This window comes from Galendromus occidentalis, unplaced genomic scaffold, assembly GCF_000255335.2.
Source record: "Galendromus occidentalis unplaced genomic scaffold, Mocc_1.1 scf7180000077476, whole genome shotgun sequence".
In the NCBI taxonomy this organism is placed as follows: domain Eukaryota; kingdom Metazoa; phylum Arthropoda; class Arachnida; order Mesostigmata; family Phytoseiidae; genus Galendromus; species Galendromus occidentalis.
Window position 1 is genome coordinate 548,821 of NW_003805464.1, and position 25,944 is coordinate 574,764.

The 25,944-nt window shown below is 51.5% G+C and overlaps 1 protein-coding gene across 1 annotated transcript; it reads right to left on the minus strand.

The window, feature by feature from the left end:
• Nucleotides 1-13,803: 13,803 nt before the first annotated feature.
• On the minus strand, nucleotides 13,804-23,460 carry LOC100900556 (uncharacterized). The gene is made up of 8 exons (XM_029111929.1): nucleotides 23,330-23,460; nucleotides 17,005-17,175; nucleotides 16,559-16,766; nucleotides 16,251-16,341; nucleotides 15,862-16,034; nucleotides 15,523-15,675; nucleotides 14,984-15,133; nucleotides 13,804-14,859 (listed from the first exon to the last, which is right to left on the minus strand). The coding sequence occupies exons 2-8, from the start codon at nucleotides 17,160-17,162 to the stop codon at nucleotides 13,804-13,806; spliced, it is 1,989 nt and encodes a 662-aa protein (XP_028967762.1). The 5' UTR covers nucleotides 17,163-17,175; nucleotides 23,330-23,460.
• Between the last annotated feature and the right edge of the window lie 2,484 nt (nucleotides 23,461-25,944).

Sequence of the window (25,944 nt, forward strand, 5' to 3'; positions counted from 1 at the left end):
CCCGAGCGGACGACGTAAAAACTTTGTTAGGCTGAACTCGGATTTCGATTGCGACCACGGCGAATGGTCGCCATGTGACCCTCGATTGCGGCTGTCTCGGTGAGCATAGCTGTATTTGGTCAGCGGCTCAAGTCGCCTGTGACGGAGCCCTAGATTGTTCGAACGGAGATTATCCATCCGTGTCGAATTCATTCTTCCTTTCGACTTTCGTGTCCTAGGCTCGCCAGCGGGCATGCACTCTGCAGCTGCTGCAGCCAATTTCTCGGATGAGTTCTCGGACGAATATTCTCGACCCTTATGCCCATGTACTCGATTTTGATGGGGGTGCTGTGTTTACTTTTCTCCCAGAACGAAAATCGTAACAAAGATTCGGCCGTGCGCTGGAAAATAAAAACCCATTTTCTACGGATGTCCGGACTGTTGAGGGCAGTCGGACGGAAAGATAAAGCCATCGGAAGCATTATGCCCGCGGAGTTTCCTGAGCCGTACGCTTTGTTATTTAATCTCGGGAAACTTGCGCCGGTCCGTTATCGATTCTCTTGAACCAAACGTGCTGTTCCACATTCGCATTCCGAATCCTGGGTTCGCACTCACGGGCTGTCGAGTGAAGATTACCGGCTGGTGGGACTCGGCGGGACCGATCTTCGTGAGCTCGGCTGCCGAGATATCCTTGAAACAAAACAGATGTATAGTTTAACGCCAGAGACTCGCCGATCTTCGAGGAAATTCGTGGCTGAATCGGCGAGGCGGATCTAGACAAGGTCTCTCTGAGAACAAAAAACTCGATTCTGGATTCTCGGGAAGCCGGGCGACCTAGCGAGCGGACCGCCGCCGACGGGTCGACCGGGCCGTTCCTCAAAGCACGACTCGAACACGCCTAGAATTCGAAAGTGGTGTAATTTTTCCACTTCCTTCCTTCCTTGGAATTGGATGTTCTCTGCGATCTTAAAACCCGCCGAGCAATCACGGTGGATGAGAATCTCATCGAAAAGAGTGGTCGAACCAGAGGACTCAGATTCCCACTGAATGATGAGTCCTATCCATTCCGGGCGGGAAAGAGTATTGCTATTATATATCAGCATCATCCGTGCTCTCTCAAAGCTGAATTTTCAGCGGTCAGCACCAGTGCCAATAAACACGAACCTTGGAAAACAGGAATCGGGATTTGGGGGGAGAAAATGCTCTCGGAATTCTTCGCAAAGACAAACTCGGAGTCAGTGGAGTACGACCTGCCTGTGACCCGTCGAAAAACAGTATTGTCAGATTCATCCACGTTCTCCCCGGATCTCATGAGACTCTGAGCTCATAGCTGATGGCGCGCCTAATGGCGAAACTCTTCTGAGACCAGTCGGTGCCTTTGTCTCAGCCAAGACGCAGAGGGAGCAGCTTCAGCATTAGCAGAGCTGCCGGTTGGGCCGTTAACCTTGCTAGTGCCTCTCGTTCGAATACTTCGGACCGGGACGGACTCGAACTGAGTAAGGAGAGCTTCATCCCGAACAAAGCTGCGGACTCGAGGCTCTATTTTTGTGCGCGTTCGGAGTCTGGAGATTTCTTGGAAATTGAACGAACATGAGACCTCGATAAGAAGCGCGGTAACTCAGAGCAATCTCTGGAAGTCCACGTCCACGACGCGTCGTCGACGTGATAAGGCAAAGCCAGGACGAGAACAGCGGATCTTTGCCGGAGCTTTGGGAAAACAAGAATTTCCACCGCGTGCCTCTTACCGCGTGGAAACGGAGTCAGCTCTGTGCCGCATCACGTCGCCGTCTCCCGAAAGATCGGCTCTCCATCGGAGATTCCCTGGAACCGGTCGCTACTCCATTAGGGAAAGATTCTGCCCCGAAGACGGACGAGGATCTTCTATCGATGAACGTCGGTGGAACCGAACCTTCCGAATTCATTGCATCTTTCTGGCCGGACTGTAATCCCGCCGTCATCCGGCGCAGGCTTCTGCAACCGATTACAATCGTGGGGAGTTGGCTCTCACAACGCGGTGAATGGACGGCGGTGGATGAGAGATGCTAGTAGGCCCTTCGGGGTTATTTCGCTGTGTTGTCTCCGAACGGCATTCTCGGCTCATATGCATACATCTAATACGGAACCGTAGTAAGCACAAACTTCGAGTGTATTCAGATTAATGAACGCCTGAGGCGAGGGAAGGCCAGCAAGATCTAGGAGGTTTGCGGAAATGCATTCACCGCCGCCTCTGAGCTTCTGCCGCCGTGATCGAAGGAATTCCCCGTATAGCCTCTAGTGAAGATCCTCGCTCGGATCGAATCCAAACTGAGGGATCAAGATCTTTGTGTAGAGAAGATAATTCATGGAATGATGATTACCTCAATCGGAAGCAAACTTCCTAATCGAGCTATTTTGAACAAGGCGAGCAATTATTGTCTGAGGGATTCATCCGGGGTTTCTGATTTGGCTGGGATAGGGGCTCGACTTGAGAAGGACACTGGAGATCCCGAACGAATTTGTTCGCCCCAAGGCGCGGGCATCACCACATGGACAGAATTTATCCTTGGATCAGAGATTACTGGGAAGCGTGTATCTCGAGAAACTTCTGGAGGACCGCGTAAATCCTCTATGAACCAGGCATGCATTGTTCGACGAGAGGGCGCCCGTAATTGGAGTTTAATAAGCGAGCCGAATAATGGCGGCTCGATGAAGTCTCGGTCCGATCGATTCCTGAGGAACCGATACCCGAGGGAAAGCTGAGAGAGCGAAAACCCTGGCAACCTCCGGGAGCTCTTTTTTATACTTGCCGAACCTCGGGAACGACCACCCGGCGGCGCGCCGACGTCCAAGGGTTTGACGACATCGACTAATTTTGTCCGCAAGGTAACGTGGAAGAATCTATGAACATCAGCTGCTCTTGGGTCTGCGAGGAGGGAGATTCGGGTTTGACCCTTCCTTGTGGACCGACCGTATCCGATCATCGATCAAATCGCCTCAATGTCAATGCTTCAACGGTTTCTTCCATTGTCCCATTCTTTGCCAACCTTCTGGCAAGGCTCCATAGTAAGACCGTGCCCTACATCATGTGGTCATTGATGAACTGATGACTGACGGGAGCTTGGCCTTCAACCGGAAGACTTTCTCTCCTGACTCTTTGTTAGTGGAAAATCGCGCCACGTTCCTCCCTAGGGACCTGATATGAATTAATGGGGGAGTATTGCCAACGACCTGACTCGTGCATCCCTTACCTTCTACGGAGCGACCGAACTCCCAATTCCCTGCTGGGAGCGAACACTTTTGCGCATTTGTTTCCCGGCTTCGCCGCGAGGATGCCCGTCGAGCACTTGAATTATTTGTCGTCGAGTCCCACTGGAGGAGCGCGAGCCTACTCAACAAATTAATGGGTGAACTCAGCCCGACCGCCGAATTGTGAGGGGAGTCACGTCTAATCATCGAGTGGGCCCTCTCCCCCGCCAGTTGCGGTTAACGATGGGGAGGACGATGTTCGATGAAATGCTCCGCATTAATCCTCTCAGCAGCTCCCCTCACGGAATCGAGGTTATTCGAAAATCCAGTCGGTGAGGACGACGCGGACGCCGACGTCATTGCAGTGAGATCTGGGACAAACATTCTCGTGGGGAATCTCCGTTGCTTCCGCATGCAGAATTCTGAATCAGAGCAGGCGTTCCGGGTTCGAAGTTGATCCTGGAATGCGACCATCGACGAACCAGGAGTCGAATAATTTCAGGATTTGCTTTGAATTTCAAAAAAGAGAGGGGTATGCGAGCGGATCGACATCGGTACAAACGCTGCTGCTCAAGAAGTCTACTCCCGGACTCTCGTCGAATGAAGACTTCTCGTCGTCAGGTACAATGGCCGAAGGACTTTTCCGAAAAAGTATGCATGTATTCGCGCATCTCAGCGGGTCAAGTCGTCGGCCATCTCCATCCGATACCGAAAGAACCCTATTCGAGACTTCCGCTGTGTCTTTGGGGAGTTTCCCACAGTCCGCAAAGGTTCAGGCTTGACAATCCGGTCGCCCATCGAGGACAAGCTCGCAGCTCGCGAGATCGGACTCTGACGGAATTTCCCGCGAAGAATAGACGCGAACTAGGCGATAGCTCGAGACCCTCGACGGAATGCTGACGATTCCCTCGCTAGCCCTTGTACCGCTCGCTACCCTTGTACCCCGAGCGTGCCTGCAGCCTGCGCAGACATTGCTGAGTCACGCTGAGAGAATACCTCTACCGAACGGACCGTCTAGCTTCTAATTTCCGTGCCCTTGAAATGTTGATCGAGGTCATAAGCGATACACGCGACTGAGGTGCGTGGCGTATCCGCGATAGGCACTTGCAGGACTCCACGGTCCTGTGTCCTGTCCTGATCTGGGAATACCGAGACACGGCGTTAAGGCGAAGGAGTCATTCGACGAGAGGAGCAGGGAATATTCCATTTTGACCCAGGACTTCCCCTCTGTCCCCGTTCCCATTCCGAGCGCCAGCAAGATTCATTGCCGCAGCCGAAAAGCGTCGTAGATTCTAACGCGGAAAAGAGTCGAGCTCCATTCCGAAAACCATAGAAAATGGGAGCGTTCGGGTACTAAATTCTCTGCTCCGCTTCCGCGTACCGTCTGCAGTTTCCTTGGCATGGCGAGCTCTAAACAACAGCTGAGCGGCCTTCTTGCGGCCAGCAGCGAAGGCGCCTGACAGAGCGGGGGGGGGGGCGAACGAAGCAGAGCTTGGCTTCATTTGCCACTCGCCCCTCTTCATCAATCCTCAAGCTTGAATTCTGCGGGACAGAAATGAACTTCAACTCGCTCAGTCGAGTTCTCTCATGCGTCGCGATCGTCGACATTTTTCCTCAAGAAGATTGCGCAGCCTCACCGGTTTATTACGTAGACGTAGCAATCAACCGATCTGCCAAGGGAATGTTTTCCTGCCTACCATGCGCTCGTCGAGCTCCGTGAGACGGTGAAGCTCGAGAATCAAGTTGACTCGGTGCGTTACTTGCTGCTCTGAGCGCGGACGCCCGGGGCGAATAGATCTCTGCGCTATCGGCGTTGGATGCTGCTGGAGTTATGAGGAGCAGATGTCGGAGGGCTTTGACAAATCCACGGGAACAAGTTTCGCTCGGCGGACTCATGATGCGAGAGAATCAGGGTTGGCGCCGTGTGACGGTGACTGTACGATATTTCGATGTTTCGATGAAAATCGATGAGAGTCGCTCAGGCTCCCAGAATTCGAAAGGAAGTAAGCGGGACCGGCGCACGTCGTGACCGCTGTAGCCGGTTTCCCTCTGGATTCTTTCTGATTGAAAACTGAACAGACTATTGGAGACCCCGCGACTCCGGGAGGATTTATTGGCCTGGAGAGCTCAGAACCGAGGGATCAGGAGCCCCGTGATTTCCCATCCGATTCCATTACTGCCGACTGCTGGATCCGTCGCTTAGACGGTTCTCCGAGTCCCTGAGATAGAGGGGAGTCTGGCTTCGCTATCAAGTTCGTTGGAAGCCCTTGAGTGAAGTCTACATCGTTAGTAGACCCCGGCGATTTCGATCTTCGAGGAAAGGGATCAATCGGCTCTCTCATCGTTGAGCGTGACTCGAACAATTATCAGGCTGGATCCTCGTGGAAATTTTGACCCAGCTTCACAGGATGGGCCGGCGCGGGCGGATTTACAGTAGGTAAGCTCGATAACCATTTTTGCCGACGTTGGTGGAGCTTGGATGCAGAATCCGTCAAAAGATCTGAAGGGTATCCAGCCGGCCTCGATTGGCGAAAGCTGCGTCATGATCTGCCGCAATGACCAATTAGGGGCTCCCGCGGGCCGAGCCGGAGTTCGAACTCGCGCTCAGGGAGTTCTCCACCGAAATTTCAAGTTATTCTTTCGACTGTGGGCTCCGCAAAGACTTCGTATATTTTCGCCCAGTGCAGTATTGTCATGAACTCTCCACCACATGGAGCCGAGACAGTACAGCTCCGAAGCTTGCAAGGAGCTCTCGTTTCGGAAGCTCCACCGTCAGTTGTTTCTTTTGCGCAGTTGCGCCTGCCCTCGCCTCCGACTTCGTGAATCATGTAGTGTCTTCGGGATGTTTCTCTACCGTTCTCGCTTTCCCTGAAATTCCTGTTGTTAGTTGAGGTCTGGTGGGAACTTCATCGGGGCCGTCCCCCGAAAGGATGCACGTATTGTGACCGTTGCCTAGCGATTCCTTCTCAGCAATGGACTGTTTCGCGACTTTGAGGGGCGTGGGCGTTGGGAGCATGTGCTGTTCTATGATAAGCGCGTAGCTATAATTTCTGTGCAATACGTTCCTCGCGGCGCCGGCTGTACGTCTATCCCGCGAGCGCACGTCGGCCTCGGATACGAAATCGAGATACGAGAGGAATTCCGTCCCGTATAGTGAGGAGGAAGCTCGACGTTATCGTTAGTTCGATTGTCCTTGTCATGGCGGAACAATTCTGCCAGGTGACCTAATTCTTCTACGTCGCGGGACTGAGTCGTAGTGTGTGGCGGGCGAGCGCAGAACTCAATACCACGCCGGACGATGTTATTGTTCAATTATTGCTCCAACAAGAAGATCGGAAGCGAGCCCGCTTATTAATGTTGCTAAATTCATCTCGTCAGACCTCGCCGGAGCTGGCGTAAATCGGGGCACGAATCCACGCTTACCGTGCGACACGGGAGCTCGGATTATCGTGGGTCTGCTTCCGGCCCTGGCTCGTTGCGAACGGGAAAATCTCCTCCTGACGGGGTTATGACGAGGCGGGTGGTTGATAATCTGAATCTCTAGAAACACTGAACGCTCAGAATCGCCGATGAGAACTCTGAGTCCGTCTTCTTTTCGAGCAGGATGACGATTTTCGCAGACGCGGCCGCTGTCCCTTCCAAATCGAACGAATGTGTCTAATGGTGGAAGTGGCTCGACCGAGACGGATGGGAGAGGAAGAAGATGGAAGCCGGCATCGACCAGTATAGCGAGCGAAGGAACACTTCCGGTGGGGGATAGAGCGAAGGCGAGAATATTGCTGAGGACCTCCGCGAAGGAAATGAGGTGAGAGCTCCGAGGCAATCCAAACGAGGTCTGTGGCTGGTGTTTATGCAAGCGCTTTTTTTTCTTACTCATCTTTTCTGTTTTACTCAAGGATGTTGTTTCAACAGCCACGGCAATGGGAAGGGTCCGACTGATCTTCATTTCTGCTCGTTTGGCGGTCACCATGTGATTCGAGACCCTTCCCACGTATCCCCGCCGAGGGGACGTTCCCGCTCGGAGTCCAAATAGGGGGGCCGGTGATTCCGAGCACTGGCTCTTTCGGGAGCCTCCTCCTGGAATGGAAGTCTCGGAAGGTATATTCTATCTTAGCTCGGTGAAGCACGAGTCTGTTTGTTTCACGAGTTCTTCATCACTAGAGAGTGAGCCTGTTTCGCCTGAGGGAAGAAAATTCAATTTATTTCATTAGGAATGGGGAGCGCAGCCCATTCGCGGCCGCAGATGACCTTACTGTATTGTTTTCTTCTCCGAACTGATCCTCTCGCCTCCCGAATACTTTCGTCCTCGTTAGCAGCCATCCTGCATCGGATGATGGTATCGAGGCTCCACCTAGGCCTCGAGCCCGTTCGCTTGATTAGGGTGCCGTGCCTAAATGCTTCCAAGGAATCAGAAGGCCACGTCCGATCGAGCATCTCACTCCTACTTCCAACCGCGGCGAGAGGCATTGACTGGGTAGCATTTGGTCGAGGTCTACAATTCTTGGTAGATTTTCAGGAGTACGACCTATCGGAACCCCGAAGTGAAGGAACAGGTCTGATACTCGTTGATAACGTCACTCCCAAGAATCCACATCGCTTCATTCTCGATTTTCCGCGAGCGGTCTCCCCGCCCAGCCTAGGCTTCGCTTCGGAGTACGAATCCGGAGAGCAAAAATGTGAATCCACGCGAAATCGACGGCGAGGGTGCTTCTTGTGGGCATGCAACGATCTCGTTTCCAACGAATTCCCCGAAGACACCGCAAAAATCGAATGTTGAGGTGGCATACTCCCTTGAGACCCTTGATGATTCGGGAGGTGCACGGAGAATGAGCAATGGTTCGGTATGCAGTTCCCGAATAGGTAATTTCTCATCCATAGATTCCATTCATTACGGAAAAATAAAAATGCGGATGGCAGCGGCTTTGCGATTTACTCGGTCTGCCAGCCGCAACCCAGCCATAACGGAGTCCTGATGGGAGCGACTGTCAGCAGCGGGAGCTCACATTCGAGGAGCTGAAGAACAATGAGCGGGCCCGTGAGAGACGGAAGAGTAGTTTTTCTTCCCATGTTCTCGGGCCAAAATTTAATTTAGAGCTACAAGCCGCTTCCCTCGCATCTTCTTGAGTTAGCTTTGTTGCGGTTGTGAGGCGGAGCGTCTGAAGAATGATTCACAATGACTTCTTCCACCAACAGAGTCATCAATCTCTGCCGGGTGAGAAGTTTCGCCCCACAGCGACCTCCATTACCAATGTGTGCTCTCCGCCCCTCTCGTTCTTTCAAAGAGCACCACTGTCCATTTATTCATTTATTCATTCGACGCCTCTCGCTCCTTCCGGGCTTGCGAGGGAACCACTCCAACCGCATGGAGTCTTCGCTGAAAAATGTTCATTCAAAGTTTGGAATTCCTCGACGAGCTCTCGAATCTCGGCTGCTTCAAATGAAATCCGGGAGAAGCGGGGTCTTGAGAGAGGTCAATATAAGGTTTGCTGAGGATTCTGGCTTGGTCGCTCACAGATTTAATCATTGTTCCCTCCCGGGCGTCGGCGGAGACGCAGTTCCAAGCAGACCGAAGGGTTAGGAGAATTTCTTGGAACACAATAGACGAATCGACGAGTTCCGGGGAATGCAATATGATCATGAATCGTGTCAAACAACGGAGTGCCTACAGACTGTCCGACGTCAACTCCCGATTTGGCAGCTCGATCGAGCCTGCATCATCGTTTTCCAGAGAGATGCCCCACCTCCCTGCGGTGTGATGGCTGGAATCAAACTCCGCAGCTCGTAGTGAACTTCGGTGATGCTATGCTGGACGGTGCTAGACGCTAGGCCGTCACGAAATTTTTAAAACGATTCGACACAATTAGGAGATCCCCCTTCGAGCACTCTGTGCGTGAGAACGTATGACAACATCGCCTCCACTTTTAGCAAATAGGTTTTCTGGAAGAGGGGCGCTCCCTGAAGTCTCGCCGCCCGGAGGTCGTCCATGCGGAAACGAGGTTGGATTATCCGTAAATAAGCGCGAAAAGGCTTAATTCAAAGCTCCGGCGATTTGCCTCCGGAGATTAAAATATCGTCACACGTCTTGCCGCTCAAAATGAAATCGACGGAGCAAAGGCAGCGTCGAGTTCTCTGGGGTGAGAAGGAGAGCACCCGCGAGAGTTCTGTCCATAGCTGAAGATGTTATCGGGGAGCATGCAGTGTTTTCACTGTTCCAGCCCCAGCTCAGGAGCTCTGATGATCCGAGTCCAGCATGCAGTATTTGTGCTATTTTCACACGGAGCTCACCGAAACTTCCAGTCCATCAGAAACTTCAATAATCCGAGCATCAATGGTGAGCATCTTACGATCAGAGGGAGGGCAAAGATCGGGCTATCGTAGAGCTCATCAATAGAGAAGATCTTGGTTTCGGCCCATTAAAAGCCTCTCTCAAAATTTGAATCGCGGACCTCGAAAGCACCCTGAAGAGCAAGATCACTCTGATTCGTCAGGCCTTCCGGAACAGAGAATCGGAGGATGTCAAGCTTGAGCTGGGGGCTACTATCGCTTTCTACGACTCGCTCCTGACTGCTCAGCAATGCTTGTATCGCAGAAGCCGCTTAGACGAACGGGGTGCTCTTTCAGAATGATCTGTGCCACTGGCTCACTCAGCGCTTTTGTTCTCCTTCCTCCACATTGCTATCGGCGTCACTCCCGCACGGGAAAGTACTGCTTGGGCGATTTCGAATCTGGGGCAAGAAGGGACGAGCTATTTTGAAGATGTGCTGACTAAACCATCCGATTTCAAAGCATAAGCAGGATCACCTACGAAGGAGCACCCGATGGACGGGTGGGATGCGTCCTCTCGTATTCCTGCGGGACCATTGCTCCCCCAGAGGCCCATGCCCGGCGAGTAGGGAAGCTCCTCACTCCATCTCCGCCTGAATCGCGACTCCTCGGCGCAGGATCATCAGAGTGTGAGAACTTCTATCGCGTTTCATGTCGATGGAATCTTCTGGGAATTCATCGTACGTGCTGGTCGCTCATCGAAGATGCTCTACTACAAGGCAGCGGCTGTCCTTGAATCGTCGCTTTTCAAGAGGAGCTGCCTGTGAGTTCCGGGTCTACACCACATGCCTGATAAATAAAATACTTGCACAGCTAGCCCGTCATACGGAGTAGAGTACAGCCTCGCCCTGGCAGCGTCAGCATTTTCTCCGATCCCGGGTCAAATGGATTGTCGCATTCGGCAAAAGATTTACTCTCAAATCGAGCGCGGAGTGTCGAATGAGCTCAGAGGGTAGGGAACTTCAATGACACGAAGCATCGTAGCAGGTCATTGGAGCGTCCACCTGATCCAATCGATGAAAATCTCGACCGAGGAATTTAAAATCGTGGCTCGGTTCCATCCATGCCCTTGATAGGAGCGAGTCGGTAAAACGAAGAGCGAATTTCCTATAAGTCTGACCATATAATGATTTCGTGCTCCATGTTCTCGATTCTCGGGCGCAGAAGAGGGCGGCTCTTCGGGCTACCTAAGAGACGAAATTATCTCAATGTAGTTCTTCAGCATCTTCTGCATTCTAGAATCTGGGCGTCGCATTTTCTAGAGGGTTACCTTCGACCTCATTTCGCCGGTCGAGGATCGAATAGGCGCCAGGTGAATTCGGAGTGACGGTTGGGTTTCTTCAAGCACGACATCTCTCACACTGGAAAGCGACAGGGACAATGAGGTTTTTTTCCGAAGTCATATGGGAAGTGCGCATTACTCTCCTGGTGGCGAGACGGTATGGGCCCGAGAAAGGCTGACTCCACAAGTTTCCTCAGACCTCCTCAGTTTACCCTTCTCTTGAAAGAATCGGTAAATCGAAAAAGTGATACGCCCTCTCATGTATGTTGATGGGATCCTGAGCGGTTGGAGAACATCAACCTCCCCAAGCCAAGATTTTGCGAGGAAAATTCTGGGAGCGATTTGGAACCGTTCGAAATAGAGGGAGCGCGCGGGAGGGATATTCTCACAAATATGAGAAGCCCACCCCGACGCGTGGTCTCGAATGGTCGCAGACCTCCAAGAGAAGAAATGACTGAAGGAGAGGATAGAGTGGTGGGAAGCGAAGAAAATAATAGATGATTCATTGGTCATGGGCCCCTCCACTGAAGCTTTCCTCCGTGAATTAGGGAAGAGAATAGAAAATATTTCGGGGGACAGGAGATCAACAGAATTCTTGCTGCAGAGGATCTCTATCGACGTCCGACGGGGGAACGGGGCAGCCGTCAGCGGTTCTCTACGATCTGAGCCTGTTCTTGTGGGGGTCGGCTAGGTCCCTCTTGAACCCACTCATCACTCTTCCCTTCGAATGAAAACTTCTCTTTTGAGCAAAAAAAATAATGGTAAATGGCGCATCGCTGCCATGAGATAGCGTATGGTGGAACTCCTCAGCAGGTATGAGAGGGACTTTGAGATTGGAGCCTGACACATCATGATTTCCTCGTCGCATCTATCGCTACCGTCTATTTGTGGTGTCCATGAATATGTGCGCATATCCATCCCGTCAGCGGCTGATCTCCCACCGATCATAGGAGTTGCCGACGATCCCTCGCAGCTAGTTCTCGCTCGTTCGAAATGTATTATATTTTCTTCCTGAGAGGCGGCTCACATAGCCGAAAGTGGGCTACCACTTCCTCGGACGCTCGGTGTGTGTGTACACTTATTTGCTTGGTGATTGGTCATCATGGGAGTTCGGGGATCGGTAGGTACGCGGAAGAACGACCGGACCAATCGACAGCTCCGTGCTTGCGGGCAGCAGGGAGCAAAACTTCCACTCTCTTTTTCCCCTTCAACCACGTTCTGGAGGGGCCCGTGCCAATTCGGTGCAGAGGCGAGCATTCATCAGCATCTAACCCGAGCAGCGACAGATTCCCGAGGTTCAGTTCGACTACATTTCGCTCCCATGAGTCTCCGACAAAATGAGACCAATGGAATATTTTGCCTTGGCTCTTCCCCGAGAACTTCTCAGGCAGGAAGCGACCTTTCTGAGAGGTTTTAGCGCTAAAATGACGGATCGGAAGAAGCCAACCAGCGGGGATGCAAACTTCTAGTCATGTCTCTCACTAACGCAAGGGTCACACACTTTCGATTCGCCGAAATGATTGCTCTTAATGCGATCGGAGCCGTGGCGTATCAAGGACTCCCTCCGCGCAAGGGAGTGTAGGAATGATGAGTCTCCCCCCTACGACTTAAACTCGATGACGAGCTATCTCTGACTTCCTATCAAGAAGAACTCCCCACGATCGACTGCGCGAAGCTCGGCAATCGATGGCACGGATGAGCGCCTGCGGGTGTGTATGTAGAATTCCACTATGTGGTAGTTTACTAATGACACATTTGAGCGGCTTCTGATGCATCATTATGCTGCTCTGATTATCCTCGACGAAGTCGTGCTAGCGGTTCTTCCCTCAAGTGTAACCAACCAAAAACAAAGTTCCGCTCTTCCTCCGGAGACTAGTCTCAGAGCTACCAGCTGTAGCCGATGGGATTCGGAGGTGTACACACAGATCATATCGCGGAAGGACAGCGCTCACTCATCCGGTGAAGATTTTCCGGAAGACTGGGAGTACCAATTCCGGAACCTCGGCTAGCGGTATATGATCATTATTTGTGAGCAACATTCGAGTATGATGCGGACGGTTTGCGGGAGGAGATCGGGCGTCATCGTTTCGGGAAGCTCTGCCACAGTGACACAAGGGTATGACTCCTGAAATCACGGGTCTGATGAGCCTGATCTGACTGAGTGTTTGCCGCGAGGCTCGTCTGCCCTGGAGATCTACTTTGCGAGGTCATGACTCTCGACTCAGTGCTGAGGCGATGAAGCAAGTCCCGCCCTAACTCTAGGGAACGGTAATCAATTGGCACCGATTCGAATGAGGTAGTCGGTGTGAAGCAGATGTGTCGCTGGAGTGCATATCAGCTCCCGAAACATTGGTGAGCTATGGGATTCATAAGTGCCTATGGCTCGAGAATCTCGTCGGTCGTGGTCTCCCTATGACGTGTTTTCAACTCTCGCCCTATTATGTTCCCTCAGCGCCTACGTGCCATCGTCCGAACCTTATCTCAGTCAATCAGACATAACTGTCAGCATGGTTCCTGGGTTTTAGGCTTCCCTTGGAGAGTAATCCCCGCATCGAACGCTGCAATCAGTTTTTTTGGAGCTCCGGCAGATTCGGCTTGACGGGAAGGATTCCCCTTAGGAAGCTCTCCCCATTCGAATTCGGTCTCCGACTTAGAACGGAGTCTCTTGTATTGGACGTGCTAATGATGACGCAAATTTATTGGGAATTCAATGTTGGCTTAAACTAAATGAATGGCGCATAAATATTGAGTCTTCTATCGATGTAACACTCGATAGAAATGGGCAGGGAACGCGGCCAGCACGGTCCTCTGGCTCGACTACGAGTCTGTCTTCTTTTCGGTCGTCACGCTTAAATAGTCTCGGACACGAATGGAGGTCAACTCCGTCGAGTATTGTCATACGTCGCATTCGTCGTCATTCTTCCTTGCTTGAATCGGATGTCCTTCGCGGATTTATTTACACAACAACCTAGCAAGCGTACTGCGATTTTTCGCTACGTGGTCACTCTCCTGCCAACTCTCCGCTCCATTTGTGGATAGGGTCCGTTGAACGACGAGATTTGAGCGTTCTCTTGATTCGGAGCTTTACTCGCTGACGTGAGCGCAGCCGCTCGAGGCAAATAGATACCTGCGGTCTCGGTGTCGAAAGCTGCTGGAGGATAGGGAGCGGGTGTCGGAGCAGTTTGGTGATTCTTGTGGGCCTCAGAAGTTGACCTGGGCGGGCCTCGGTACTGCGTGGGGATCGGCTTTGGCGCCGCTGTTGATATCGTACGGCTGATCTTGTGATTGGATCGATACTGGGAGTCGCTCTGGTCCTGAGGAGTCGAATGGTGGATCGGAGACCGCTTATGCAGAACATTGGGATCGGGTCCCAAATGATCTTGACTCAATGAAGACTGAAGCTGTTCTTGTGCACTTCGCGAATTAGGAGCCAGTCGGTGACGCGGCGTACCACTCACGGAGCTGACTGGAACAACGGAACTCTTCGATCCGATTTCGTTGCTGCCTGATTCGTCTCCCATGCGGTTCTGGAAGTTAGGGTAGAAGTCTGGCTTGGCTATCGAGTTTGCCGGGAGCCCTTGTGTGAAGTCCACCTTGTATGGAGGTCCAGGCGATTTCGACGGCTCGATTTTCGAAGAGCGTAGTGGGACAACCGTCTTTTTGTTTGTTGAGCTCGATTCGAAGAATGATTGCGCCGCGTCTTCGTCGAAATCCGAACCTTGCATCATCGAGTGGACCGGGGAACCTAAACCGAAATTCTGAGGAACTAAAATGGCGATCATCCCCGGTGGAACTAGGACCTTGGAGTCGGAGTCCGTCCGCAGAACTTGGATATTCGGCCGACCCTGATTAGCGGGAGCCGCCTTCTGGTCCTTTGCGCTCAAGGCGATCACCATCGGATTTTTCGAGCCGGGCTGCTCGCGACGCTGTTTCGCGTTCTGGAGCTCCAATAGGCTTCCGTAGTCAGAACCGAAATTCGGACCGACATTCTGAGAGCTTTTCTTCATCGGGATCGCTAGGTTCCAGTCGTCTGTGGGCTCCGGGTTGAACTGCGGTTAATTTGCGAAGCGTTAGAGACGCATAATCTTGGAATCCTAGCGGGGGTGTGGGACTGACTCTGCTGAGAATGAGGGTTGGTACGATCAGGAACTGTCTTTGGGAACTTTCGCTCACGTTCTCGTTTTTCCCGAAGTCCATGTTGCTCAGTGAGTTCAGAGAGGAGACTTTATTCGGGTCGACCTCTGAGATGATGTAGGTGTTTCGACCGTTGCCGAAGGCCTTCTCTTCGGAAAAGAATTGCTTGGGAACATCGAGATGCATCGGCTGTGAATGCATGTATGATATGCTCATAATGTGACCTTCTCCCTCATTTTTTGTCAGGTTGTCCTTGCCGCGGCTGAGAAGCCTGCCGGGCAGGCCAATGCATTCAAAGTCGAAAAACCGGCTGAGTGGTAGAGTGTCTCGAGCGAACTCAAAATGTAATACCGCATTGAACGAATTTTCTCCAAATTCTGTCCTTTTGATGCAGAAATAAATATTGAAAACAGATGAAGTAAGATGAATTGATCAATGAAGGAATGAATGATGATTACTGTTAGAATGACAAGGGCTTGAAAATACGCATATTACTATCTTTCCGTCATTGCTATGAGTGAGTTATCCGGACCGGGACTGCTTTCAGAAGTCGTTGGATCTATGTCGTATGGCCTTACCGGAGCAGGCGCAAACTGAGGTACGAATCCACGGTTCCCGTGCGACATAGGAAGTCGGATTATCGTTGGCCCGCCCCCAGCCATGGGTCGTTGCGAACCAAAAAATCTTCTTTTGTCGGGATTTCGACGAGACGGGATGTTGATAATCTGGATCTGTCGAGAAAACTCAGCATCAAAGTTTCGTGATAAGTTCTTTCAGAATTTTTTTGTTTCGAACCAAAATAGCATGAGCCATCTGACTCGCGATTGAGTGGAACGGGTTCTATCGGGAGTCTGGTGTCACTACAGTCAAGCTGGGAGGCCTCTCATCCCGTGAAATCTTCCGAGGGTGATACTCACTTCTGGTTCCATCTTGTTCTTGTGGAGCTTCCGGAAGTTACGACTCTCTCCGAAAGATGGATCATCGTCTCCATGAATCCCATCGAACGGAGCGCGGAGTACCACAACTCTCATATTGTTCTGAGACTCTTCAGGATGTTTATTGTTCGCTGGACTGAACCAGCCGTTCTTGCCTTAGGAGAAAAAAGCGTATTCGTTCCATTAGAAAAGGGGAACGGACCTAATACGCAGCCGCAGATCACGAGCCGCTTTTCTTCTCTTCTTCTAATTCACTCCCTTGTTACTTGGCTCAATGCGACTTCTCCCGACGTTCATTTCTTCGTATGCCTCAAGTGTCCCCGGCTCCATCATTGAGCTCGGACTGGGCAGGAAGACTTGGCTGTACGTACCCGAGGAGAACTGGATGTTTTTGTTTCCGTCAGGATAGTTTCCTTTGGCAATTATCCGAGGGTCAGACGCCCAGATCGTGGGTCCGGTGTACTGCATTGAGAATTCGGATTCAGGTGAAGACCAGCAGAACCATGCGGATCTCGGATAAGCAAACTTGTCTCGTTCTATAATTTTTCCGTTCGGCTCATCCAGACACTTATGATTCTCGGTTGAACAGCTGCACGATACTTCGGAGCGATCCCATAGGGCTTCAGCCTAATCGCTTCGCTTTGCCTTAGCGCTTTCTTGGAGCTAGGATCTTCCTTACCTTGAAAACTGGCATCGAGCCCCTGCCCTTAACAGGAGCGAAAGACATTGGGGAGAAAGAATAAGGCATATTTGACGGGAAACCACTGTTTTTGGTGAATTTCAGAGTGGTCGATCCATCAAAATTTCCCGGCAGACCAAAAGCAGGCGCCAAACTCGACGAGGACATCGTGTTCCCGACAGCGTTTTCGGGAGGCTTCCGTTTCGATCTGTTCGGGAGAAACTCATCGTGAATTCTCCCCGATCTCCGAGATCCTCTCCCAACAAAACTAGGCACAAGGGCTTGGGAACGGAAGCGAGATCGAGCCATCCGAGCGGGAAAGTACACCTCGGACGATGTGCGACCAGGGAAGTTTTTCGCTCCGACGGATCACTCGAACAAGCTCGATGATCTACCTAATAGCATACCTGATTGGACCAAGACAATATCAGACAACATGCACTCACCCCGTTAGCCTCTTGAAAATATTAGGTGTTTTCAGGGTGGGTATCCGTATCGTGTATTCGGTAACATTCTTTGAGTCGAAGAGCACCGCGCTGTTTATTGATGGCATCCGTAAGTGTAGAATCGCGATACTGCTCAGCAGTGCCGTGCTGAATTTCATCCTGATTGATACCCTGGAAGAAGAAGCCAATCGGATTAAAATATTTTCCCGCACGGCGCGTCACCTGAAGTTCGAGTACGGCTCTGCACACTCCCCGAACGACCCCTCCAGCCAATCGTTCGCTTCGAATTCGCGAACTGAAGCTCGGCACTGATAGAGAATTTCCGGCCCTCAAGTTCGGCAATCCCGAGAGCAGTGAGTGACTTGCATCCGCGGCAAAATGCAAACCCCCTCTTCCCATTCTCTTGGCGGGATTCGATTCCGAGCCATCAGCTGCATGTTACCTTCACCAAAGTCAGCGTCGCTGCGATCGTGCATCGAATAGCAGATAGAGACATCGATCCCTTCGATGACGGGAGTCTGCTGCACAACCATCCGCACTGCCAATAAATGCTCTCTCCGCGCTTGTTCCCAACGAGCACCTCTGTCCGTTCGCTCATTGTATACTCATGCAACGAATCACCCCATTACCGAGAGGGTTGAGGGGCTTTCAAGAGACCGAAGCGTAATGGCTTGGGGAAGCAACATCTATTTAGTTTTTCTAATTCTTTCACGCGTCCGTACGCCTCAGCAACCCGAATGAAGTCCTGGTGAAGATGAGCACCCACGAAAGAATCGACCCCTGACTTTGTGGCGATGCTTTCTCTGCGTTCATAATTTTAGCTTTTGTTTATTTCTTTTCTCGCGTCGGTGGACACCTCTGGTGGATCATACCTTAGCTAGGCTCGAAAATTGCCCCGGAACACACCGGACACAATTATAGGGGCTCTGAAATAGATTTATGTGAATGTGCCTTATGGTTCAGGAAAGCGTAGAGTGATCGAGTGATCGATTCGCAAACGGCATCTCAGGCACTTGATCTTCCGCTCGTGCCGTCCCCGGTCACTAGGGTGTTCGGACCGATTCGAGTCACTACAGAAACCCGGATGAGATCGAAAGTCAAGCAGATACGAAGCTCAGAGTGCCGGCTGCGGAAGTTCGCGGGCGACTACCAAATGAGCACTGTCACACGGTTGTCTCCTGTTGAAAAGTAATGTGAGGTGACTCGCGATAGAAATTCGTGCACGAAAAAAAGCGTTCCCATTTTCCTCAAGCATCTGCGGAATTATCAGGGGACTTCCATCTGAGCAGGTCACGCGGAGACGGGAAACGTCAAAAGTTCTGAAGATTTTGAATATCGATGTCGACGACAACCGCGACCGCGACGACAGCGTTCAATCGTTTGCCAATGTTTGCTTGCGAGCTTTTCCTGACGACTGCTTCCTTCGGTACCACTCGTCGCTTGTTGTCCGTTCCTGTTTTGATTTCATCGAATATTTCTCTGCACGGCATCCTTCTGGAATTTTCGCCGCTCTCGCGTCACGAGTCAGCGCAACATCGTCACCGCAGTCGCTGTCATCGGCGTCGCTGTTTCCGTCATCAGGATCATCGGAAAGAAGAATGAAAGTCTTTAAAATATCGCACGCTGCTGATGACCCTTCTTCGGCGCTCGGTGCGGCCGTTTCGGTCTGAATCATGGTAACTTCCAGCGAACAACCTGCGAACTGTTCGTCGTCCGCTACTCGATCGAAAGGAATTCTGTGCGCCATCTCCAGCCAAGGGGATCCATCGCCCCGTTGCGGAATCATCGCTGGAATGACACTCTGGGTCCCGGATGGAGCTCCGGTGATATTCCCCTTGTCGGAGCTCGTTCGAGGCTTGCTCCTTTGATGGACTTGTAAACACTATCCGACCTAATGCGGAATAGTCCGCAAAATTCGAGCTTCCGACAGGGTGAGCGGCGGACCGTCTGAAACAATCGATCCTTCACCTACAGCGAACGAATGTCTCCAACGAGCGCGTTGTCAGAATTCTTCGACACCCGGAAGTCATTCGTGCGAGATTGGATCACCGGCAAGCATTAGCGGGAGAGATCAATAAGGAGCTCCGATGACACGATATCGTCGCAAGCTCTGGAGCTCCGGTTTGATTTGGAAGAACAGAGGAAAAATTGAGTCTACGTTAGCCGAAGGAGAAGTGTCGGAAGCAACGCTGGGAGTAATCGACTCTCGGGATTTCCTTTGTATTTATGCTGTGCCGGCCATCATTATCGAGGCCTCTCAGATCGAATCGAGCGGAAATCCACGGCGGATAGACCCGAGTACGAGGGGTTCCATGGGTAACGTAGGGATGATCTTCAAGGAGGTACCCGATTCGTCGTCCTCGATTCAGTCTATCCGGATCGAAGATCTCAACAGCTTCCTCTGGGACCACACTCTTTCGATTTCTACAAGGCTCAATGATCAGAGTCGCACCGACTCAAGAGGGCCTGATGCGGGGGCGTTGGAACACCTCTCTTACCACCTCTTATCGGTCATATTATCTTAGGATTCCACGAGATGCATCACCTCAGTAAGTCGATCAGAACTCACAACAGATTCCGAGAACTTGTGACTGGAGCGCCGCTGGGACCCAATGTGACTGTCTTCTTCTGAGATTCGTTTCTGGCTCCTTAGCGATGCTTGTAGAGCCCGAGCATTAGACGAGCCAAGAGCTTATTCAGAATGATTGGTGCCACCAATGGCGCACCGCTGTCGGTCTTGTTGCTCGGAATCGCTGTCGACGTCACTTCGGCGTGAAAAACTACCGCTTGAGCGACTTTGGATCAGAAATAAGAAGAACCGAGGCATTTGGAAGTTGCGCTAGCTAGCCTCTCCGCTCTGAGAGCGAGTTATAGGAGCACATCTGGTGGTTCCGGGGGAAATGTCCCCCCCTAATGTCGTACTCGTGACGGACCAACAAGGGAATCTGATCATATCCTCTTGACGGAGAGATTACCGTTTGGATCTCTGCCCAGAACCACGCCCCCGCAGCTTCATATCATCATGGATACCGTTTCCCGAGACTCCCGGTCAACTTGGAAACTTTCGACCGGAAACGCCAGATCTATATGCACCGAGGCTCTTCGCGATATCGAGGTGGAATTCGAGCTGCAGCTCTCCGAGGTGGGTCAGCGAAAGGCACCCGCACCTTGACAGAGGAGCCAACTCCGTTGTGTAGTCGACCCTGGGCCAAGATCCCCGCACTACTAGCTGTCGTGGTTCCTTTGAGGATTAAGTCGAAAACATCTTCCTCGCTCATCGAGGAGGAAGATTTCGTTGACATACTACGGTATCCAGCACTGGTACACGTTCCCGATCGAGCGAGAAGCTTCATTGAGGTGTATCCACTGGCTAAGCGATAAGGAAGTATCGATCACCGAACCAGAGAAATTTATCGGAATGACAACCCTGCCCGATCGGTCAGATGTTCAACGGAGTCAAACAAAGTGGCTCCGGTCTGCATCGGAGCGCAATGCCCGTGATAAAAAAATACCGGTGCTGCTGAAAATGTGGCTCTCACTCCTCCCCGGTGCTTCTGTGCATTAGAACTTCCGTCAGAATCTTTTAAAGGGTTCGCTTTATTACAGAGCGAACGGAATTTCTCGTAGAAACTTCCTTGGCAATTTCTGCACCCATATGTCTCGCTCAAGTGTTTCCTTATAAAAGAAGCCCAAAACGCGTTTCGCTGCCCAACGACTGGAAGACCGGCGGGAGGATTCAGAATGTCCGCCGGCTCTTTGTGAGCGCGACATGCTTCACACTGAACTGCTTCAGGAACAATGCTTCGGTGTGCAGTCATAAGAGAAGCGCGCATATTCTACCGGGGAGGCACAAAATGCTTCCAGGACTTCGCAAAGTCCCTAGAACATCTTCTCCTGACAAAATCGAAACGTACGGTTTTGAGGGATCGCAGACCCCGGGAAAAGGAAACGACCGAACTAGCGAATGGAGCGGTCATGCCACGATGAAAAAAAATCATAATAATAAATGATTCAAGGGGTAAGAAGATCATGATAGATGGAGGAACGCCGCCTCGGAATAGTTTGGATGGCTCCACGACGGAACCGAAAGAAAATCTTGCGTAAGATCGGACCCCGCTAACGAGATTTGCTCGCGGGGTGAATCTCGGTTGACGAGCTTTTCCTTGGATGTATCGCGGAATCGCGTCCATCGATCTGAGGTTTCCTACGGACAAGTCTGCCCAAACCTTCGTTTAGTAGTCTGCCTTAGATTATTATCGGACTGACCAACGATCTTTTGCCGGGAGTTCCTGTTCGTTCGAAACGGATGCTAACGGTCGCGTGCAGCCTAAACTCAGCTACCACACCCTTGGTCATTCGGTGTCTTCAGATGCTAAACACACACATTTTCGAGTGATTGCTCATACTGAACGCTTCGAGATCGAGCTGCGGAACGGCAGCACGACCAATCGACAGCTCACTCATCCTTGCTTGCAGAAAGCAATACTTTCGTTTGTTGATCCTTCTTCAAGCGCATATGTATAGTAATCTAGACGCCCTACGGCGACTCGCGGCACAGACGGGCACTCCGCGGCATCTAATCCGTGCCGGGGTAGCAATCAGACACACAAATTTGTTCCCCGACCAGTCCGTCGTGGCAGAAATTCTCGGGCAGTAACCGAAACTTCTGGGGGCGGATTCACCGGCCGATCACGGGTCATGAGTCAGATGGAACGAATAATCTCCCGTACGGAGTGAGGACGACACGCACCAGACTTACAACGAAGCCTGTATCGGATCACTCTCAAGGAAAACCTGCTGTCTCGGAGTCTCCCGGTCTCCTCTCAATTCATAGACTTCCGGTTCGAATTATGTTTCTCAAACATAATTGTTTTCCGCCGGAATGACTTATTCAAATTGACGCCATGGTTTTTAGCAGAAGGATGTTTCATATGTGAGAAATTAGAAAGCCCAGAGACCCAATTGTGCAGCGGACTAAGCTGAGGCGAAAGTTGCGATTCCTATGCCGTTGCAACGCCCGGCTGATTCACAGCACCTACACAAAAACAGAAAATCTGCTACATCTCAGCTAAATGTGTTCGTGAGTAACTATGTAATCGAGGCATTAAGGAATATGTACCAAAAAATAGAATTATTTCGATCCGTTGTCGAATATCAGACCGCCTTCTCATCTCTAATTAGGACTTCCTGCTTCATCATTCATCAGCGGAATTCAGTATTCCCGAAACCCAAGAGCCGACATCTTCCGACAAGAACGGGTTGAGGCAAAAACCTCAGCGTTTCCAACAGGAATACCCTTCGGGTACGGATCGCGATGAATTCGGGTGGCCTGACGCGACAGAAAAAAACAGCTGAAGTGAAGCACCCCAGCCGAGCTCCTATTTGAGGGTTCACCAAGATATCCGAGGACGAATGGCCATTCCGCGACGAATGACGGTGTTTCCGTTACGTATTACGGCGTGCAGAGCCGGATGGTTCTAGAGCATTTTATGTCCGTCGCACAATGCCCAACAATGAAAGTATGAGAGCCGATGAAGTTATCTGATCGAACAACCACGGGATTTCATTTCGGAAGAGCTCATGAAACGCGGTTCCGTGTTTCAACAGTTTTCGCGTGCTTTGTTCGAAGCGTGACACTTTCTCCCCCTCGCCTCGATCTGCTCTTGATCCGCAATACTTTATTTGCGCTGCGTCCCGTCGCACGTGCCATGCCGAGTCATAAAACGAAAATTCACCCGACTGTTGATGGAGTCTCACGGTCCGCGGCCGACTCCTGGAAATTCACGCGAATCTACTCATAATATGATGATAAGCTCGGTCGTGATAGACGAATCGCGACCAGGGAATCCCAGGTCAGACTCTGGGCTCCGCAGGAGGGCTGAGTTGTTCTCTACAATGTTTTTTGGCTACTTCATCTCTCATCTTGTCCCACCGGAGAACAATCAGAACGAAAAGCCCACGATGCGTAAGCGCGTAGAGTCATACTCATCCGTCCTGTAGGTCGCCGTCCTTCGCCCCCCCCCCTCAACGACCTCCCTGACCAGGGCCCTTGGCCTCGAGTTCCAGGGTTCAGAGCTCAGGTCTCGCCGGATCTTGTCCGAGGGACCTGACCAGACATTTTCCTGAATTGTACGAAAACCATGGAGTTTCCCACCGAAACCAAAGCTCCGCCGCTCTCCGTGGGCTCCCCGAAGGGTAGCCGCCGACTTCCGGATCCCTACAGTCGAGCCCCCTTCCGAGGTACGATTTGCATGAAGTCCGCGGAAACCTGCGGTGATTCCACCTCTCGCTCGAGTCCCCGTCGTGCACGTTCCTTCATACTGACCTCTCTACCCTTCGCGGAATGCGTCCCGAAATCAGCTCCAGAAACTGCACACGTGCTTAATCCTTGGTTCAGAACATGCCACCGCTTCACAAGTTCCCGTGACTCTTCAGTCAGCCCGTCCGTCACTCTTAGCTGGCTCTGCAAGCGGTTCCGAATCAGCTTTCAGTTTTGTTGGTCTTCTTCGTTCCAGTGGCTCCGTCACAATGGCGAGGGAAAGATGAGAGGCATGATGACACGCGCGTTATTATCGGCTGCGAGGCTTCTCGACTAGGGGTATGGATCGAGAGAACATATCAATTTTCCATCACCACTACATAAACAAGCGATTTTGTTATTCGAACATCGTCGATATGGTTTGTAGGAATCTAGACTTTTCCTCGAGCATTCTACATCCCCGGGGCACGATGATTCCAGCTTTCTCATCCCCGCTCCGCGCTATCTCCCATTTCCCTGATTTCGTGACGTTCAGATATTGGAAAAGTGCTCTCTGAGAGAACATTCGACTACGATAGACTCGAATCGATCCAGAGTATTCCAGGCTCTAGCGGAAAAAAGCAAGCTGTGTCTCTCTAGTGAAGAAAAAGCTCCCCAATGAAAAACCGGAAAGATCATGGAGTTTTCTCGTGACCTTATCGTGAGTATCCAGAATAAGTCATCGACTCCGCCTCGTGACTCGGGATCGGGGTGCGCTGAGTGAGTACAATTATTGTGGAGAGCTCGACGGGATGGAGGAACCTCTATCGAAGAGTGTCGTGAGGGAAAACACAAAGCGACAAAGATGAAAAAAATTATTCCACTGGTACTCCGCCATGTTGGATGAATCAATCAATCAATCAATCAATCATCTAATGACTTGATTGCTGCTAGTTCAACACCCAAGACAGTGCGTCGCTACAAGACTTCTGGGAAAGAAAGTAGGAGCTTTTTTGTGGGAGACCTTCTTCGGTGGAAGCTTTCCGTGTGGGAACCTCCGAATCAATCGGTCGCCGAAACAAAGATCTATCGCGGAACGAGTGTTCCCCGACTGTCGGCGGGCCCCCGGAGGAACCAACCGTAGATTCGGAACATCTGAGCCAATGTGACAGGGGTATCGATAATATAGAAATGAACAGAGAAAGGCTTGAAACAGAATGGGCGTCAACGGAAGGAATATCGTCGCTCGGAAAGAATCGAAGACAATCACTCTTGGCTGAGAAAGCTGCAAGCGGAGGATTCTGCGCGCGATTGAAGACTCACGTCCAAGCATCGCGCATTCCACAGCACGGAGCTGGCGTTACATTTTCCCAAGGGTCAAGTGGAACGTTTTCCTGGTAAGCTTGAACCTGCTAAGCTCAGCCGAGCCTCGGCAGTGTTATTCAAAAGCGAAGCTGGGAATCGGATGCTATATACCGGAGTAACGGGATTCGTCACCGCATTGCGAGAAGAACAATGTCACCTAATATTTGTGTTTATTTCTCCCGTTTCCTGGTGATCATAAGGTCTCCGTCGGCAAGACGGAAAATACGGCTTGATATATCTGGTTCAAAAGTCGGAACCTGACCATCCGGAGACGATCTGCTCCGTACCGCGCCGTATCCACGACGCCTCGGTCACGATGCGATGACGAAGTCGCCACTGACGCAGTACGGGAGCAGTCCGAGAAGCGACGCCCTTACGCCCCAAAAATCTAAACGACAATCGAGTTCAAGCCTGTTGTCACAAGTGCACCTTGTAAAACAAAACGAAACCAGCGTCGAACACAATGCCCGACTCTGTTCCACTTCCGCTCTTATCGACAGCTTATTTAAGCGGCTTCGACGAGAAGAAAGGATCATCATTCACAACTACGCAGCGACTAAACTTGTCATTAATTCCATCATCCACTGGGACTCCGCAGAATTCCGGCGACGGTTATAATAACTTGACAACGATCGTAATAGAAGAAGATATTTCCTATATGTGCATCTCTGCTCGTCCGCGAACACGCATCGCCCTTGATACCGTGGTCCGCACGCTTCCCTGTTCCGGGGACCCCGTCAGAAGGGCTCCGGTGCAGCTCCGCGACTTCCCTCGAGAGAGAGCAATTTCCTCGGGTGGGTCTCTTACCAATCGAGCATCCATTGTCCGATGAAGACATTGACTCTCTCGATGAATCAATTAAGCAGCTCCATCGCGCAACCATGAAGCTCGACAGACTCGAGTACGGGGGCCGAGACAACATTTCGTCCAAGTGCAAAGCTGACTTCGAAAAAGTCTCTAGCTGGGAATGGGGTGGACGACCGAACCCTGCTCCGACTCGGGTAATTTCTGATTTTTTCTACTGAGGGCTTTCGACCGGACGGACTTGGAAAGACTTATGACTTCTATCCAGTACGTCACCTGTCGAGTCGGAACCAAGGCTCGCAGGACTTGCAAAGCTTAGCGGCTATTCTATCAAACTCTCATGCCGGCTGTTATCAATGGTCGAACGCCGACTGGAACCATGATCGATTTCCCGCTCGGAGCCCATATCAAGACGGAGTCGATAGACATACACGCAAGGCGCCGTCAAGAATCCCGTGACGCTATCCAGACACTGAAAATGCAGACCCTCAACGCACAAACTCGTTCGCGTGAATGTTGGTCGACGGACGGAC